General features: G+C 42.1%; 1 protein-coding gene across 1 annotated transcript; it reads right to left on the bottom strand.

The window, feature by feature from the left end:
- Positions 1-716: 716 nt before the first annotated feature.
- On the bottom strand, positions 717-18,572 carry AICDA (activation induced cytidine deaminase). Its single transcript, XM_020814695.3, has 5 exons — positions 18,485-18,572; positions 6,627-6,774; positions 2,133-2,403; positions 1,678-1,793; positions 717-869 (listed from the first exon to the last, which is right to left on the bottom strand). The coding sequence occupies exons 1-5, from the start codon at positions 18,490-18,492 to the stop codon at positions 816-818; spliced, it is 597 nt and encodes a 198-aa protein (XP_020670354.1). The 5' UTR covers positions 18,493-18,572; the 3' UTR covers positions 717-815.
- Positions 18,573-20,024: the final 1,452 nt, after the last annotated feature.

Below are 20,024 nucleotides of genomic sequence, written 5' to 3'. Positions count from 1 at the left end.
ATGTAACTTCTTATGCTGGGCTGAAAATAGCCTGCAGTATTCTTTTAAATATATGCATTTAAAAGAATACTGCAGACTATTTTCAGCCAGCCTGACATATTCTCACTTTCTTTTCTCTGCTTTGTGGGAAATACATGCAGAGGAGTTTCCCGGTTCTTAGTAAATGGGGCAAGAGGACAAAGCAGAGAATGCAGCCGTGCAGTGCCGGCATCACTTTTAGACCACTGTAGGGCATTTCTGCCAATACTTGCTCATAATATAGATCCAGTATAGAAACGTAGTAAAATGAAATTATTACACATCGGAACAGAAAGCCAATACCTAGCCAGCAGTCCTGCTGTGGGATAAATGGCCACATTATGGTTTTCAAGCATATCCGTAGTCAGTAGATCTCCACTTAGTGCAACAAGAAGCATCAGTGGTTTTGTGGGCTGCTCACTGTGAAGCATCCTGGTTATTAAGATTCAAATGTAACCTCCTGTGCCGCAGAAAATTAGTATTTTCTTTAAAGGCTGAACATATATGCCATTGATATCTAAGATTTTGAAATTTTCATCAGTGATGTTACTCAATACTCAGCTGTTGTTCTGGCTTCTAATAAAACACACACACACACACATGCACACACAGAGAGCACCAATGTGCAAAAAAAAGTAGTCTCAGAGAATCATCCCCATCTTTTCTGACATGCAGACTTACAAACACTCAATGGCAGTCGTAAAGGAAAGGCTAAAAGCTGAAGACCTCGGGACTATTTTTCCCATCATGTTGCTGGCATGACACTTTTCTTCCCCAAGACCCATCATCTTAGAACCTTAAAGTCCAAGAATTCGGAAGGCATCTCGCAGATCATCTACCTCATAAAGTGGCTGTGAAAAAAAGAGAGAGAAATGGATGGTCAGATTTTCAGAAAGCAATTGGAGGACAACAGATAAAGGAGGCCAGAGGAAAGAAAACTATCAAGACCAGAAAGGAGCAATAAGAACAAAGGAACAGAGGAAAAACGGAAATGCAATAGACAGAAAGAGTGTAGTTTTACTGAGAGGAGCAAAAGGGGAAAATAAACGTGAAGGAGGAATAATGTTGAACCAAGAGTAGAAACCGTAGTGCAAACTAGAACTACAAAATGGTAGCAGTTTTGAAAACTGTGCTATGAGCACAATTGTAACCAACCAGGACGGCTGAGATCTGGATTGTTCCAGCTGAGGCTATGCTCAGTCCAAATCTCTCTCAACTCAGGGCTGTTGAACATGACTTATGACTACTCTGACCCTGTCCGAACACTGTGCTTGCTTCATAGTGGTTCAGAGTATGGGCTAAGAGGGGTTTGGGATCTGTCATAAATGACCTCCCCTCTCTCCCACTCCTCCCTGTCTCTAAGCCCTTTCAGGCTCTTGTGCTGACTGAGATCAGCTAGTACTGTATAGCAGTTGTTCTAGCAGATCCTGCTGTGTCAGCAGATCTGAGATTACAAAGGTACAAAGGTAAGGCTTCCACTCATTTGAAATCCACTATAGCCAGCATATCTTTTGAGTTTAGATTTCACTGCCAGACAAGGCAGAAAATGGCAAGGAAGAGAGGAGAACAAGGGCAAAGAAGAAAAGGAACAGGAGGCAAAATCTAGGAGAAAACCCATCCCAGCAAAAAAAGGGGGGGGGCAGGGATACATATCCTTACCAAAAGGATGCGACGAAGTTTTCTGGCAAGGCGTACAGAGTTTTCGTGAAGCCCTTCCCAAGCTTTGAAAGTTTTGTTGCGATTCTCTACAAAGGTGTTCCAGCAGTAAAAATAATCTAACAGAAGATAGAAACAGAAATGTCAATTCAGCCTCTTAAGACATAGCAAAACGTTCACAACTGTTTTTATATCACTTCCTCTGCCAGAGCTACTTCATATGAATCCTGGATGTGCTTGTTTTGATATAATGGGGCTTATTTGCTATAAGAGGTTTTGTAGGCCTCCTTCTCATGGAATTGCAATTCCCAGGTTTCCTTTAGGGAGAAGAACTGTTACTCTGAAGGCTCTTTCAATTTTGATTTCAGCATATGAATGCCTCTTATTGTTCCTTAACGGTCTCTGCCACTTCACATCTGCTCCCATCTCCTAAAATCCCCAATTCTGATTTATCTCACCTTTGAAGGTCATGATGGCAATCTGAGCTCCTGCGCGGTGCAGACGTCTCAGCCCTTCCGGCTCGGCATTGCGTTCCTCACAGAAGTATAGGCGGGCAGCAAAGATGCGCAGGGTCAAGTTAGGATAGGCGCTTAAGAAATCAGCCACATGGCGGGCACAGTCGTAACAGGGGCTCCACGAGGTAAACCAAGTGATCCGATAGCAATGCCTTGGATCCAGATCCCAGGTAGAAATGTAACGCAGGAAGAGAACTTCAACATGGCAACCTGACTAAAGCAGGGACACAAAAGGGTATAAGGCAGTCCGAACGTAGGTGTGAGAAAACTGGGCAGAGGAGAATGTAACAAAAGTCTAGAGGTTCCTTACTTTCACAACTGTGTTGGTGGCTCCACAAATAAGTGTTTGTTAATACAGTAAGTATAGTTTTATAAAGATTTCCCTGTATTGTGCTATTTCAAACAGCAAGTCTTCTATTTCTATTGTACCAAAATAGCTCCACATGCAGAGGAAAATACCACCTCAGAGAGTACAGGGGTGCCTCGCTAGACGATGATAATCCGTTCCACTGAAATCGCTGTTTAGCAAAATCATTGTCTAGTGAAAAGCATTTCCCCATTGGAATCCATTGAAACCTGTTTAATGTGTTCCAATGGGGAAGAATCGTTGTTGTCTAGCGAAGATCGGCCATAGGAAAGCTGCTTTGCGAACCGCTGATCAGATGTTTAAATCGCTGCGAAGCTTAGGTCCTGAAAACACCCGTTTGCGAGTGTGGAGGGAGCTGTCAAAATCGCCGTCTAGCTAAAATCGGTTTGCGAAGCAGGGACCAAACATTGTCCAGCAGAATTCCCCCATAGGAATCACTGTTTTGCGAATCGCTATAGTGATCGCAAAAAGCCAATGTCTAGCGAAAAAACTGTCATGCAGGGTAGCTGTCTAGCGAGGCACCATTGTAATTGAACATGACTTTTATATCTGTGAACAGAAAGGAGTTGTGGGGGAAACATTCTAACATACAATTTGTCTTCTCTGTCTAGGCTGCAAACATACATCAGAAATAGTTTGTGACTACTGGAGGGAAATCCTTAAGTAATGAAAGCATCTGCGGTGTCTCCCCCAGTTTCAGAGTTTCTCTGAGTTACTCTGGCATTTATTTCTTATCTTATAAATTTTGCTGCAGATCTGGATAAATCATCCAAGTATTGATGAGATGGTATTAGTGGCACAGTATTTGTTGCTGGCTGGTGTTCCCTGTACCAGCTCTCCACACACATCTGTAATTGCTCCCTGAGAATTGCTGCCAAGAGTGGTGGTGAATAGGAAACACGTCCAGATGAAGACATTTTTCTGCATGAAGTGAAGGATAAGTTAACATCCCTTAGGATCACCAGATCAACAGCCACTTTCTCATTTAAAGCCTCAGACTACTAGATTTCTCAAAAACTTTTCTACAGAAGCACTTTGATTTGGATTCCTGCATTGAGCAGGGGGTTGGACTTGATAGCCTGCTAGGTCCCTTCCAGCTCCATTATTCTACGATTCTATAATTCTATGATTCCTTCCTTCTTCTGTTCCCACCTCTCCCAATCCTTCCTTCCTCTGGGCCTGCCTGTGCTGATCTTTTTAAAGCTTCAGCCTGCCACATTTCTCAAAAACTTTTATATAGAAAAAAAAAACAAGGTACTTCACAGTCCTAGAGTACAGAACATTAAATATCTGAACAGTAATTTTGCAAAACAGATCATAATTCTCATGTCAGAATGATTTATGCAGGAAATACCTTGTCATGTATGATTTTAAATTATTGACATGATAAACTTTTAAAGTCCATTTGCAAACCTGTTAATTAAATAATTAATTGCTTTTGCTTCACAACAATAAGCACCTTCCTGCACAATCTGAAGCTTATTCTCTTTGACATGATTCAGCACTAGCACCCAATCCCCCACATTAAAATCAGAGTGCTTTACTTTTGAATGTTGCCCCCCCAGCCAACTAGATGCCCCAACTATCTATGTCACCAAAACACTAGCTACAGATATTGCCACACACAGACACCGCATATTTATAAGAATGTAACACAACTAACCACATGGGGAAAAGACTGTTTGAACCATTCCGGCTTGAAAATAACATAAACCTTCCAGCAGAGAGAAAAAATAATTATTTTGAGAGCAAAAAAGAGCTGGACCAATTCAAATCGGCTTTTGTGACCTGCAGTCAGTTTAAAAATACTTCAAATTCACCCATTTTAAAAGCTGACCAAATGCTGCCATAGTTGACTACGTCGTCGCACTCCTAGATGGCCACCCCCCTTTTTGCCCATCTTCTCAGCCCTCCCTACCCGTCTACTTTATTTTCTCTTCCCTTCTCTCCTGGTTGTGCCCTTCTTGAACTTCCATCTTTTCATTCCAATGCTTTCTAATTTTATTTATTTATTTGGTATAAGTTTGCAAAAATAGAGAATGGGAACAGCAGACATCTTCTCTGCCTTCTTGCTCAGTGGCCTAGGTCTCTCTGGCTGCAGAGCCAGAGGTCGGGAGTTTGATTCCCCCACAGTGCCTCCTTCACAGGGCTGGACTGGATGATCCATATCGTTCCTTCTAGCCCTACAGTTCTAAGATGACGAGGCTGGTGTTTCCCAGGCACTCTTCTATTGTCTCTCCTTGTTATACTCAACCAGAGTTCTCAGATCTTTGCTTAGACTTCCCCCTACCCCACCCCGACCCTTTGCCCTGTTTCTAATTTAACTTCTGGCTCTGGTGCAAAAGTGACAAAATTAAGAAACACATGAACTACCCTGACATCCTAAAGTAAGGAAACATGAGCAGCACTAAGGAATGCAGGAGATGAAATCAAGGGATGTACATGATGGAAACATTTGTTTTTGTTTCATTTGGGTTTCTTTTGGCAATGGGGGGGGGACAGACAGACCTGCTTTCATTTTCAGTTTTTTCATGCACCCCTTGACTTCTTAAGGAGGTACATGGTGGTGGCAGCAAGCCAAGGACATGGAGGAGAAAGCCCAAGAGTGGTGTGAAAAGGAGCCACACAGTGGTGGTTTCATCAAGGCAAAGAGAAGAAAGGAAAAGAGGAAGCAAGGTCATGCATGGGGGTGACAGAGCATAGAAAGGAGAGGAGAAAGAACACTGCTGATTGGGCAAGGAGGTGCACTGTGGTGGCACCAAGGCAAAGAATATTTCCTAGGTAATTTGGTGGAAGGAAAAGTTTCGTAAACATGAAAACTCATCAAAATTTCATGTTTTCCTTTTGTTTATAGGGATTTATTTATTTATTTATTTATTTATTTATTTATTTATTTATTTATTTATTTATTTATTTATTTATTTATTTATTTAATACCCCGCCTATCTGCTCAGAACGAGCACTCTAGGCAGCTAGGCGGATCCTTCCTGTTTAAGAGGCTGTATTTCAGGAATCTATGAAAGAACCCCAAAGTGAGACTAAGAGCCTCTTTTTGGTTTTTCCCCCCCTTTCCCATTCCTTCTGGACATTGATCACCTTAAACATGCCCATAAATAAGTTTCATCAAATGACATCCATCCACAAAGTACAATTGGCATGTGTTGGTGTGGTACTGGGGTCTACGTACAGATTGGGCAGTGGGGTAGATCACTGCAGAGCAGAAGGAAAACACAGCCCTATCTAGCAGTGATGGAAAAGGCCCCAGGAAGCAATCATTTTTTTGTCCCACTTTAACTCTGTGGACAGTAATTTAAACCTTGCATCCTATGGATCCTCGGATGTTGTAATAGCATCGTGGATACAAGAAAAGTTGAATAAATGCTCAGTGTGGATGAATGCTATGTGTCACAGCATAAGTTCGTGTCACCTCTGGAACTACTCAGAGTAGCTTGCTTTGTTCGGAGTTTGGTCTTCATGAGATTCCTTTGAAACCTAATTTCATATACATGGAAAGGCTGCCTTAATCACCTCTTTGTAACATTAACACACATCTAGCTCTAATTCATGATTAATATATTTTTTCCAATCTCAGAGTGGTAGGATTCAGATAAAGTTTTGCAATTTGATTCTGTACATATGTGTTAATCAGTTGGTAGATGTAGTAGATACTGTACTGTATATGGATAACTGGCAGAGAAAACAAAATAGGAAATGGAGATCCATTGATAGGTAAGGGCAAATCAATGCATCCACGTAATGAACCGCTGTGCCGACTTCTGCAGATTTAAAACCCAAAACTTATGACATGTTAGCTGTGTGGTTGCTGTTTTCATGCCTTTTCCAAATGATGATCATGTTACTAGAACTCAAGAGATACTGCAATGTGGTTACTCCTGATGACACTAACACAAGAAAGTAATCAAAATAGAAGTCCCTTCAAGTTGGGAATGGCACAGATTGGTAGAACTTTGGACAAGATGGCAAAAGTAGGCACAGTTTCCTGCACTATTCAGGGAAGTCTATATTTCAGAAGTGCAGAGGTAAAAATAAGTTTCAACCATGCTCTGTACCTTATTGCGCAGATATCCAAAATCCAGGGAGCAGGATGTGGCGCTGTTTCGCCGTTTCACCACATAGCAAAGGTATGTTTCATGACGGCCTTTGGCCCAACGCAAGTTCTTGAAGTTGTAGAGGAATTTCTTTTGTTTCATAAGAAGACTACAGGGGGACACAAACATTTTAAAAATTAACAGCAGGTAGTAAAATACCATGGTTATAAGGTCATATGAGGGAGTTATCAGATCACTGTGGTTTAAACATAAGGCCACTTTAAAAACAGAGCTTTAGATAAAACACGCACACAACAATAAACCCCCCCCCCAAAGTAAATCCCATTTTCTCAAGGGCAAAAGAATATTTGACAAGAGTGAAAACACAAGAGGGATGAAGAAGGTCATAAATAAAAGTGATACAATCAAAGTGCAAACATAGGATTTTGTTGTGGTATGGAAAGATCAACGTATGCTTTTAGAAGGTGGACTGACCATTTTATTAGTGGTTGTGGCACCGGCCCCCATCCCCCTGCTGCTGAAAGTGGGCTCTCCACCTCCCTGAGAGTCAGGGTGAGGTTCCCGACCCACAGTTCACTTGTGGACTGGGGCGTTGGTGGCAGGGACGTGGACAATGTCCTTGAGGCCCCAGGTGTAATGAATGGCCGAGATGGGACTTACGGGGGAGAGCGAGGCAGGAGAGGAGGGCTATTGAGCAGATGCTGTGAACTAAAAAGAGCCTCGTGGTGCAGTGGTTAAAACGCTGTACTGCAAGCTAAAACTGTGCTCACGACCTGGGGTTCAAATCCCAGGTAGCCGGCTCAAGGTTGACTCAGCCTTCCATCCTTCCGAGGTCGGTAAAATGAGTACCCAGCTCGCTGGGGGGGGGCAATGTGTAGCCAGTATAATTAAAAATTGTAAACCACCCGGAGAGTGCTTGTAACGCTATGGGGCGGTATATAAGTTCAATAAACAAACAAATAAATAATAAATAAATTTGAGGCTCAGGAGGTACTGTCGCTGCCGGAATCATTAAGAGCTGGCTGGGAGATTGTCTCTGCCAGGGCCTGGGCACTGGATGCTGGGTTGAGCTGCTGGCACCAACTGAGCAGGCTGTTCATTGGAATGAAGCCAGCCATCGAGAAGCCCATAGGCTGGAGAACAAGAAGTGGGCATGTTGTTGGCAATGAAATCTGCAGGGGCAAGCAGCCCCACAGCAGAGACTGCCGAGTCAGACCTCTCACCATCTGCCTGGCTGCTCTCCTCCTGTACCTCCTCCTCCTGTGCCACGCTACACCAGAGAGCCTAGCCCAGGTCTAGGTAGAGTTTGGCCATGCCTTTAGAAAGGATTATTGCACTTATGGGGTGGCTGCTGCCAGTGAGGACTATGGAGGCATATCAGGGAAAGGTGCCTATGCTACAAGTCTCCCGGGACAGCTGACTGCGTGCATACAGCACCCGTGTTGCAGCACTCCACGCTTGGCGCACCTCGGAGGTGACCTAGAATTGGAAGAGGAGGTGGGGCTCTGCTTTCCTCAACAATGTTTCAGTGGTTGAACGGGGATTAGAACCCAAGGCTCCTGAGTCATTGTCTGTCATTCTATCCACTACACTACACAGGGTATCCTCATGTTTAGATTTTGTGTTGTTATATCCTATCAAGTCACCTCCGACTTATGGCAACCCTAGGATTGTGTGATCTCCAAAATGACCCGTCTCCAACAGCCCTGCCCAGCTCTCGTAAACTCAAGTCTGTGCTTCCTTTAGAGAGTCAATCCATCTCATATTCAGTTTTCCTCATTCCTGTTGCCTTCAACCTTTCCCGAAATTATTGTCTTTTCCAGAGAGCCTTGCCTTCTAATGATGTGCCCTAGGACAGCTTCAGTTTCATTGTTTTTGCCTCCAGAGATAGATCCGATTTGCATTGCTCTGGACCAACTTGTTTGTCATTCTGGCAGTCCAGGTATCTGCAAAGCTCTCTTCCAAACAAATCAACCTCCCCCCTGTCTGTTTTCTTTATTCTCCAGCTTTCACACTTGCACGTAGTGACTAGGAATACAATACTCGTAGTGTGGGTGATCTTGCTCTCTAGTCTTTATTGCTGCCCTTCCAGAAATCCTTCCAGAAATCCTTCTGATTTCTTGGCTGCAGTCTCCATTTGAGTTGATAGTTGAACCAAGGCATACGAAATCTTTAACAATTTCGATTTCTTCATTATTAACATTAAAATTATGCTGTTCTTCAGTCATGATTTTTGTCTTCTCAATGTTCAACTGCAGTCCTGCTTTGGCACTTTCTTCTTTCATTTTACCTGAAAGTTCTTTCAAGTCATTGCTGCTTTCTGCCAGTAAGATGGTATCATCTGCACATCTTAAATTATTGATGTCTCATCCACTGATTTTCACTCCTCCTTCGTCTGAATCTAGTCTGGTTTTCTGTATGAAATGTTCTGGGTACAGACTGACTAGATAAGACGATAAAATGCATCCTTATCTGACACCTCTGCCAACAGGAAACCATAATCAGTCTTAATGGTAGCTTCTTGTCCACAAGACAAGAAGCTCTTTCAGTACAACCCATAGTTTCTCAGGACCCATTGTTAAATAAGCATTATTACATAAAGTTCATAGAAGAGAGCCAGTGTGGTATAGTGGATAGAATGACAGAGTAGGACTTGGAAGACCTACTTGAAATCCTCATTTCGAAATAGAAACTAACTGAGGGGGGACGTGGTACTGTTAAAAACATTCTTTAACTAGCTCACATATCTTGAAACCCTATTACGATTGTCATGCATTGGAAATGACCTGATGGCATGTATCAGGCATAAAGCTCACACAGATTAATGCTACATTAGGTTTTCATTTCTGCTGAAGTAAAAACCTAAGAGTTTTGTTTTCATAAGGCATTGCCACATCAAGGTATGTCCCAAATTGACGCCAACTTCTTTATACTGGACCCTTGCATTTAAATCGCTGTCACCGTTCACACAGAAATATTTCAGTACTTTTGAAAAGTATGTTTCAAATGTCCACAAGTCACACAATCTCCCTTTCTCCTCACCCTTCCCTGCCATTATCATCATCCTCTTAGATACCCCTTTCACCTACATTCAGACCTCTCTCTCTCTCTTCTTAATGTTCAACAAATGAAATAATGCTGAAGTGACAAAACATGGCAAGCATTTCAGTTAGTGGTGTATCCATTTCGCTATAATGATAAACTAAGAGAAGATTTTAAAAACAAAAGAAATTGTTTTGCAGTTGTAGTCCTTACCCATATGGGCTAAAAGCAAGTAAAAAGAGTAGGGTTGACTCCCATTCTGCATATCATCAATCATGTCATCTGGACATGCCCAGCAACTGCCTCGAAGGACTGATATAGGTGATTACACAAGCCAAAGGCAAGACAAAATAATGTGACTGGAAATGCTACCAGAACAAAACAAAAAAACGACCAGCTGAACAGAATATGCCACATTCTCATGCCAAAAGATTGGCGCTATTTGTAATTGGCCAACAATATGAATATTAAAACAACAGTAAGGAACATGGCACACCCAGCAGGACACATCCTTACCTAGTCACTCCCAGAGGGGACGAATTTGACTCTTACCATCCCTAGTCAGCAGAGATATTGGTCTACGAACTGGGAACGACAGGAGTGCTAGGGCCTGTACAGACAAGTACTGTATATAGATTGCTGTTTGGATTGCTGTTGGTACAGTTTAGTTCAAAACCAAATCACAGCATCCACACGTGTTTTGTTTTGGAAACCCCATGAATACCCACCAGTTAGGGGCTGGCCGTGATACTCATATGCTAAAAAATTGCACACATCTATTAGAATGGTTCCCAACCTTGGGTAACCCAGCTGTTCCTGGACTGCAATTCCCAGAAGCCTTCACCACCAGCTGTGCTGACCGGGGTTTCTGAGAGTTGCAGTTCAGGAACACCTGGGTTACCCAAGGTTGGAAACCATTGTAATAGACACATATAACAATAGCGGACACTTCCACACCACACCCAACTGCAGGGTCCCTCCCTAGCCTCAGCACTACATGAGCCCAAGTAGCAGCAGGACAAGGATGCAAGCAAGCAACACTGAAGGACTTAAATACATTATTGATAAACACACAACAAAAGGAGCTGCAGTTTTAAAGTGACAGCGGTATCGTCCAGTGCCGGAAAAGGGAATATTTGGCCCACTGACCTGGCCTCATTGGATCTGCATGCAGACTCGCCCCTCCCCAATATTCCTCCACTTTCTCAATGGGGAGGGAACATAGAGGAATCACTGTATTTCCTGCAACCTCTGATTTGAGAGAATTCAGCAATTTTATGCATGTACACACAGAGAGAGGTAAGTTTTCCGATCAGTAGTTGGAGATAACGTTTTTTAGTTCCATCTTCACTCTGTTGCCCATCCGACTGGGAAGGTGAACAGTGGGGCTGAGGAGCTTAGAGTGACATACACTCACCTAGTGCTGCAAGAGCAGCCTCAAGATTCCTAACCTCAAGACCGGTCATGTGACCCTAGAAGCATCAACTGCTCCTTTGCCTTCTCCATCCATTTGTTATAAGCCGCCTAGAGTGGGTCGTAAGTGGCTAGATAGGCGGGATATTAAATAAATAAATAAATAAATAAATAAATAAATAAATAAATAAATAAATAAATAAATAAATAAATAAAATAAAATAAAATAAAATAAAATAAAATAAAATAAAATAAAATAAAATAAAATAAAATAAAATAAAGAAGGGGAAATAAAACCAAAGTGCCAACCGGAAAAGCTCCACCTAGTGTTTCAGTCAAGGAGGCAGTCATTTCATCCACAAAGCATTGGGAATAGGCCCACTGGGTCTCTTCTCAGGTAGGGGATAGAGAGCTGGTGGAGAACAAAAGACGCTCCTGTGTACCACCATCTCCCTGAATGCTCTGCTACCTGACAAAACCTCTCCCAGTAGCTGGCTCCAATCCCATTCTTACACATAGGTAAAGGTAAAGGTTCCCCTTGACAATTTTTGTCCAGTCGTGTTCGACTCTAGGGGGCGGTGCTCATCCCCGTTTCCAAGCCATAGAGCCAGCGTTTTGTCTGAAGACAATCTTCCGCGGTCACATGGCCAGTGCGACTTAGACACGGAACGCTGTTACCTTCCCACCGAGGTGGTCCCTATTTAGCTACTTGCATTTGCATGCTTTCGAACCGCTAGGTTGGCAGGAGCTGGGACAAGTGACGGGCGCTCACTCCGTCGTGTGGATTCGATCTTACAGCTGAAGATCTACAGATCTTACAGCACAGAGGCTTCTGCGGTTTAGCCCGCAGCGCCACCACGTCCGCATAGGGTTGCCAAATTTCTTACTGCTGCAATGGGCACTGGAAAAAAGGACCCTAAAAGTGGATGAGCCTCTGTGGTTAGAGCATGGTTTGCTAGAAATTCTGGAATTGCTTTAGGGGAGATGTTTTGATGCTGTTGTTGTTCTCAGAACCAAGTATTTGCATTTGATCCCAATATTTTTGTAAATCTCTGTATATTTATATATTTTGATGTTTTATTTGTGGGTGGTCGTAGACTGTAATAAAGTTTTATTCTATTCTCCCAGTAGTGTCCCATAGCTTGGCAGAGGATTGGATTGACCTTGCAATGTCTACCCACGTGGCTTCCCGTGGCCTGTGGCAGAAGAGCCCTGCAGCGGTCAGTCTAGATTTCCAGAAAGGGAAACACCTGGGTTAGCTGCCCATAAAGTGATGCTTGGTCATGTGGGGTTAAATCCATATATATATCTCAGTGTTGCCATTTCTGAGCAGGAAATGGTATACAGTGTACATGATGTGGTGGTAAGAGTAGGGTGGGACTGAGGTGACAAAATGACTTTGTGCAACTTTTAAGGAGAAAGTATGACCGTGCTCACCTTGCAGGCATAGCCAAAACAGAAGGAGCACCCATGACTTGAAACCACACAGCAAACGTCACTTAACAGTTCTCACAACTGCTTAGTCATAGCAGTAGACAGGAAACAGACATGTCGTGAAGCATTCGCCTTCCACTTGCTACCCTCAGCCTTAACACCCAGTAGAGGGGCTGCAAAATGAACCCTAATCACCATCGTCATCCCTTTCTCAGGGTTTTCCAGGTAGAGAATACAGGGACTCAGAAGTGGTTTACCCTTCCCTTCTTCTGGGGACACCCTAGGGCTGTGCAGCTTGCTCTTCTCCCTGGAGGCACAAGGGAGGAATCAGATTTTCAACCTCTGGCTCCGCAACCAGATACCAAAACTACTGAGCTCTCCAGCCAGTTTGAAAGGAGCCCTAACTGACTGAATAGGTCAGATCTCAGGGACTTCCATCAGAGTACAGGTTATGCTAGCATTCTGTTTCCACACCTGTTGAACTGAAACAGGCTCCTCTTTCCTGTCGACCAACATGCCCTGTGTGATCTCATGCTTGAAGACACAGACCCATTTGTCTTGTACACACTTTTCCAGAGCATCCATCTGACCAGCTGGTCAACTCCACATTTAGAAGTGGTGCTCCCTGAAGCGATCAAATACATCTAATTGTCCCAGCATGTGTTTTTTTTGCCTCCACATTTTGCAGCTTAGTTTTGTGATCAGTTGTTGGGAGACACTGGCCTTACTTTGCAAGTCTAATTGTTCGAGCACAAATTTTGTGGTTGGAGGGAAAACTAGGCAACAACATGTGATTTGATCCTGGGTTGTGGTCTCCCGTGTGAGTTTGAATACCAGGGCTAGTATTCTGCCACAACCTGTACTCTGTAGATGTCAGTGGGGGAGTTGCTGCAGGGAAGCCATTTAAAAATATTTTACCTATCCACAGAACTCAGTAGGAAAAGATTATTCTCAGTGGTGCCATAACTGAGATTGTACTCTGGAAGTGTATAAGACACAAAACAAATGCGCCCCTTTTTTGTGCTGTTCACAACTCCGGCCTTCCTAGCCTCACTGCCAGCATATTTTTGTCCAGGCACCAGACGACCTGACAGAACATTCAACCAGCATAAGTTGCACCAGAAATATAAATACATTATTTTTGAGCGACGCACAAGAACTGGATGCAGGGCCTGAAGAAGGTGGATTATCATCAAAAGCTCGCTCTATTCTTTTTTCTCTTAATGGTCCAATAAAGATATTGCCTATTCCTACATTTGTATCAAAATGCCAAATGTGTCTGGTGTTGCAGTGGTTTAGCAGACTTCACTACAACCCAAAGCCCCTCTGGTTCCCGGAGAAATCTGCGTTAGGAAACATGGGGAAATTAGGAAATGTTTCCTAATATTAAAAGGGGGAAAGGGCTTTTGATTTTTATGATTTATTTATGTGTTGCATATCTATCTTGCTTTACCTCCAGCTATCTCAAGATGCCGTACAAACTCTCCACCCTCTCAACAGCTTTGTGAAGTAGGTCAGGCTGAGGGGGTGATTCAATAAATCTCCCCAGTTTGCACTGGATTTTAGACTGATAATATTTAATTTAAAAAAAAAAACAGTGCCTACACTATGGAATGCTCAATGTGAGAAAGCCTGTTGTGGAAGTGTCTCTTATCAAAGGGGAACCAACTTTTTTTATTGAGCCAGCAAGGGCAGCTTTAATTTACTCCAACCGGCTGGCATCGCTTACCTCCACTTTCTGCCCTGTGTGAACATGACAAAGTATTCTGGGGGGGAGTTTGTTCCCCTCAACTGAGTGCCTGTTGCCTCCAGAAAATTTTGTTGTTCTTTAAATAAACATTTAAAAGACTTTCCAGTCAGCACTGACACAAAGTGTGGCTAAGGCACTTTGGACAGAATAAATTAAAGCGGGGTGGGGGGTGGGAAAGAAAAAAATGGAAAATGCCAGTTACCACCTCATGAGATAAAAGACATCTCCTACTTTGTAATTCTATGCGATAACAACTTTCTTCTGCCCCTGCTGACTTCAGCAAATAACAGTGACAGCGATTCACTCAGGAAAACCGATTTGAAAAACAGTGCCTCACAGCTGATCCAGGCATATTGTCCTCAGGGAGAGAAAGTCACTTTTAGGGCCAAGCAGGGGTTTGACTTCGAGGACTCGTATCTCTTGAGTCCTAATACTGCACTCTGGTCACACTGTACCATATTGACTTTTCATCATTCAGTAATATTTCCCATTTAGTAATAATGGATAATTATAAATTATTATTATTATTTAGTGATCCCATCATACATTGGGGAAAACTCTGAAAAGAAAAGGAAAAAAATATATTGTAGGAATAACTCTGTGCCTACCTTAAAGAGGCAAAAACAACCTCCAGATCTGAGTGGAGGGATATAAGAAATTGTGATATTGCTAGCGACAGCTTGCATGTTTTCTGTTGGTTCTACTCTAAGGCAAGAGTGTGAACATCTGTAGAGCTGCAAATAACTGTGCTCACTGAAGCAAACCCTTCACCGTGAAGATAATGCAAAATAGGACTGAATGGGTTAAAAATAATCCCAGCCCATCATCACCTTCTTTCTCTGACAAACTCTCCAATGTAGCAGTGAGAATTGGTTTCATGGTAAAGTGGGCAGAAGATTGACTGAAATGGAGGCTCTATCATTTGAGGTACTCATATATGTTGGTCAAAGTCCAACAAAACACCAGAGAAAGAGTGTGCGCGTGCCCTATGTCACCTTAACAAGAAATTCGTTTTACTTGCCCAAGCATGAGAAGCAAGTTGGGTCATAATTTATTTATTAGTAGTATGTTCCAATGAGTTTGAGGTGGACTGTATGGCCCTTTTCCTTCTCACTTTATCCTCACAACAACTCTGTGAGGTAAGCCAGGCTGAAGGACTAGGTATGTGTCAGTCCCCTGAGTGGGTTCTTGAAGAAAGGTCTCATATATCCTGGTGCAACACTGTAATGGCTACACCGAAATGGCAGAAGCCATAGCTGTTTACTTATAAAGGAGTGCTTTCACTCCTGGGTGTTTCAGCTGGAGGATTCTGCCCCACATAGAATCATGGAGTTGGAAGGGGCCTCTAAGGCCATCGAGTCCAACCCCCTGCTCAATGTTGGAATCCAAAGCCAAGCAAAGGTGACAGATGGTTGGCCCATTTTCTCTCCTGCATAGAAGAGCTTGCCATAGCTACCCCAAAGCTACCTGCTCCAAAGAAAACAGCATCCGTGTCAAGTTGTATAGATCATTCTCTGGAACTCTGATTTCCAGAGTGTGCCAAGAGAAATTCATTGATTGTTTAAACTTCCCTGACAGCCAAACGTCCCTTCTCACAAGAGACTCCCTTTTGCTCCCTGCTGTTCCATTCTAGTTATGCTTTCAAAAAGCCTCCAGTGGGAGATAAATCAAACAGGATGGGATCATCCAATCACTTTTGATACAAATATATAGAAGCATGACCCTCCCTCAAAACAGGCTGTCTGTTTTCTTTATGAGTGACTCCCACAAGTCTGTTTTAGGCATGCTTTTGTGCGGTCAGGAGATACCCCAGAACAAATGACTCAGGCAGAAATATAAGGGGATTTGTTTCTTTGAGAATGGCAATCTTACTCTTTTGCATTCTCAGGGTGCGTACATGCGTACTTAATTTCAGCAGAGGGCTGCATTGTGCTTGCCTCGGTCCGTATTGGTTAAATTAGGGTGCTTGGAGTGGGGGATGGGAAGCGGGTAATTAGTCTTTAATTGGAACATAGCAGGGCCTTATTTGCATTCCGAATTCTCGGGCAAGGAGCATTGCAAGATTTGTGTTTCTTGGAGGAAAAAGGTTGTACATGAAGAAAATCTGCTTTACCTTAATTAATCAGACCTTTAGGTTGCACACGAAAAAAGATGATGTTTTTATAGTTGCTACAGACGTGCATCTACAGTATTTCATTTTGGTTGACGATGCACTTAATGCAAGTTACGATTATATCACTGATGAAGGAAACCTTCCAAATATGTAAGTTAAAGTGTTTTGTGAATCATATTGTTATGGATTCTGACATTTTAAATTAAGGTGTTTCCTGACAAAGGTGCTCCTGCTCAGTCAAAAGGCAGAGCAAGGAATAGAGATGCAACATGTGCTGGACAGGATTACACTTCCTCTGAAAACACAGGTGCATAGCTTGGAGGTGCTCCTGGATACATCTCTGAGCCTGGATGCCCAGGTGACACATGCCTTAGTTACATCCCAGCTGGATTACTGTAAAGTGCTCTATCCAGGGCAGCCACTGGAAACTGTTCGAAAACTTCAACAGATCCAAAACACAGAAGCCAGATTGCTAACTGGGGCTGGACACAGGGATCACACACACCCCTTGTTCCACCAGGTCCACTGGCCATTTCCAGGCACAATTCAAAGTGCTAGTTCTAACCTATAAAGCCCTAAATGACTTGAGTCTAAGCTATCTCAAAAACACTTTCCCTTTATGAGCCAGTCCAGGTGCTAAGATCATCAAGGGAAGCCTTTCTCTCAGTGTCACCACCTTCACAGGTACGTTGGTAGGAACATGGGAGACGTCCTTCTCTGTTGCTGCTCCCAGACTCTGGAACTCCCTCCCACAGGAGGCCAGGCTGGCCCCATCTTTGCTGTGCTTCTGCAAGCAGGCAAAAACTTTTCTCTCCAGGCAAACTTTCCTTTATTCACTGGCTCTCTCGGAGGATTTTTTTAAAATGGATTTTTGTGCCTTACTGCTTTGAATGTGTGCGTTTTTTTTAAATGTTGCTTTTGTTTACCATTTTTAGTGTGGTATTTATTTGATCCTTTTAAATATTTGTATGCTTATTGTTTTTTGATTTAAACATTGTCTTTAATTATGTAAGTCACCTTGGGTCCTTTTTAAGGAGAAAGGCAGGGTAAAATATTTTAAACAGATAAATTCTGAGAACAACCACATAATCAATCACAAGAGAGAATGAAGGCAGATAGAAACCTATATTTTAAGACATCAGATGAAGGAAATAATTCTTCACCTGATTTGTATTAAATTTAATCTTATATACTGTATAATTTTTCTATATAAATTGTTATGTCTTGAATTTTGAATTTTTATGCACTGTCTTGGAGTCATAATGAACCAAGCACTGGAATGAAATTAAGACAGAGACAAGACAGGTATGGATGAATTGTTTAGATTCAGAAGCCACTAATAATTCATCATGCTCTAGAAATATGCTGTCTTGCTCATCTTAAAATAGCAAACACAAGAGAAGATAAATATTTTATTTGATAAAATTAAAGTAAATTATTTTAGATTCAGGGGGAAAACAGTTATTACATTAATTTTTAATAGTCTAGAAAGATGCCCCATTTCATCTCAAAGAATAGGGCATTTCTGTTATTAGAAAATTTTATCTTGTTTTGTGCACATTTATGTTACACAGTCATTCCTGTCCACTTGCCTAATTCATGCTAAAATGCAATGAAACCCAAGTCTAATATCTGGTGTAGCCATCCTCTGTTAACCCCGCCATTCTCACTGTCTTTTCTTTGTTGACTCTGTCTGTTTCCTGAACCCCCTTTTTTCTGATTAAACCATTCTTTAAAGTATCATGTACATTGAAGATATTATTATTGTTATTACTGTTATTATTTCTGAGAAGAAACTGTTTGAAAGTGGAACAAATTAAAGGAGACCATCTAAATAAACCATATGCAAGAGAAAGACAGAAAAGTGAAACCGCACTGAGAGAATGACGAAGAACGATAATGAAAGAAAGTATTGGTCAGACAGAGGACCACTGAGACTAAGTTGACGGTATCAGAGGATTAGTTAGCGAGAGATATGGGAAGAAGCCATCTGGAGAGCTGAGTCAGATGGGGAAAAGAAGAATAGTACAGAGAGCATATGAGTTATTCATGCCCAGTGAGTTCTAAATGCAGTAATTACAGACAGGGTAGAAGCTGTCTATTTACCTGTCCATGACTATGCGGGAGTGATGGGGAAAATCTCTTTGAATCACCAGGCTCCTACACTATGTCTGGATAGCCTTCAACATGAGGCACAGAAATGAGAAGTACTACGAGGTGGATGTACAAACCCAACTCTCAACACTCCGTGGGAGTCAGCTTATCTGGGGTGGAGTTACACAGTTCACTGGAGCTGTGGGCATCCTTCTAAAAAGATGCCTGCCTCTGATAGGTTGTTTAGCCTCCAATTAGATGTTTAGCCTTCAATTTTATTAGTCCTTCTCCCTTAAGAAATATATCTGTGAATTAATTAAAAAATTGAATTTAAGTAAACAAAAGTAGCAGTGGATTACAGTAGAAGGGCTAGAAGTTTCTAAGAGCATTTCTATTTATTTTATTTTATTTATTTATTTATTTGATTTATACCCCGCCCATCTGGTCTAAAAGACCACTCATAGTAGCACTTAGCACTGTGTAGCTATCCCATTTTTCTTCCTTAATGGATTTGCTGAGGGAAGATGGAAGCAGCAGCAAGAAACCAAGTATGAGCGACAAGAAGCTACAGAATAGGTAGGGACGGAATGATTTCCTATAGTCAGAGGTATCAGACAGGGATGTATTCTATCTCCCTATCTGTTCAGTTTGTAAGCAGAACATATCATATGGAAAGCCGCTCTAGACTCAGAAGGAGGAGGAGTGAAAATTGGGGGAATTTAACAATAATTTAAGATATGCCATTGACCCCATTTTACTGGCAGAAAGCAGCAATGACTTGAAGTGACTTTTAGTGAAAGTGGAAGAAGAAAGTGCCAACTCAGATTTGGAGTTGAACACCGAGAAGACAAAAATCATGATGACTACTGAAAAATTACATATCTTTAATGTAAACTATGAAGAAACTGAACTTGTTGAAGACTTTGTAAACCTTGGTTCAGTCCTCAGTCCAAAGGGAGCTTGCAGTCAAGAAACCAGAAGACAAGTGAGACTGAGAAGGTCAATTACAAAAGATCATCGACTGTAATGATGTGGCACTGGAAAAAAAGGCCAAGAGCATCCACACTAGTGTATTGCCAATTACTATGCATAAATGTGAAAGCTTGACATTAAAAAAAAGTTGACAGGAAAAAAATAACTCGTTTGAAATGTGGTGTTGGAGGAGAGAGCTTTGCAGGTACCTTGGACTGCCAGAAAGTCAGACAAGTCAATCCTAGATCAAATCAAGCTTGGACTATCTCTGGAGGCAAATATGTTAAAACGGAGGCTTTCATACTTTGGGCACAGCATGAGAAGGCAACATTTTCTGGAAAAGACAATTGCTGGGGGAAAAGTTTATTTTATTTATTTATTTATTTATTTACAATATTTTTTAGCCGCACCATTGCCAGTGGCTTCTGGGCGGCGTACAACATTAAAACCTAAAAACATTAAAAACATTTTAAGAAACAGTATAAAATACCATATATTAAAATATTTCTTAAAACAATTAAAACATTAAAAGTGATTAATTAAAATGCTGGGTGAACAGAAAGGTCTTTGCCTGGCGCCG

This window comes from Pogona vitticeps, chromosome 2 (genome assembly GCF_051106095.1).
Source record: "Pogona vitticeps strain Pit_001003342236 chromosome 2, PviZW2.1, whole genome shotgun sequence".
In the NCBI taxonomy this organism is placed as follows: Eukaryota; Metazoa; Chordata; class Lepidosauria; order Squamata; family Agamidae; genus Pogona; species Pogona vitticeps.
This window is presented reverse-complemented; position numbering and strand designations above follow the sequence as displayed.

Bases quoted from the DNA above. Each gene is read 5' to 3' on its own strand.
- AICDA (XM_020814695.3), bottom strand. The intron at 1,794-2,132 runs GTGAGATAAATC...ATCTTCTGTTAG, and splicing joins TGCCATCATGACCTTCAAAG to ATTATTTTTACTGCTGGAAC. The intron at 870-1,677 runs GTAAGGATATGT...TTTTTTTCACAG, and splicing joins AACTTCGTCGCATCCTTTTG to CCACTTTATGAGGTAGATGA.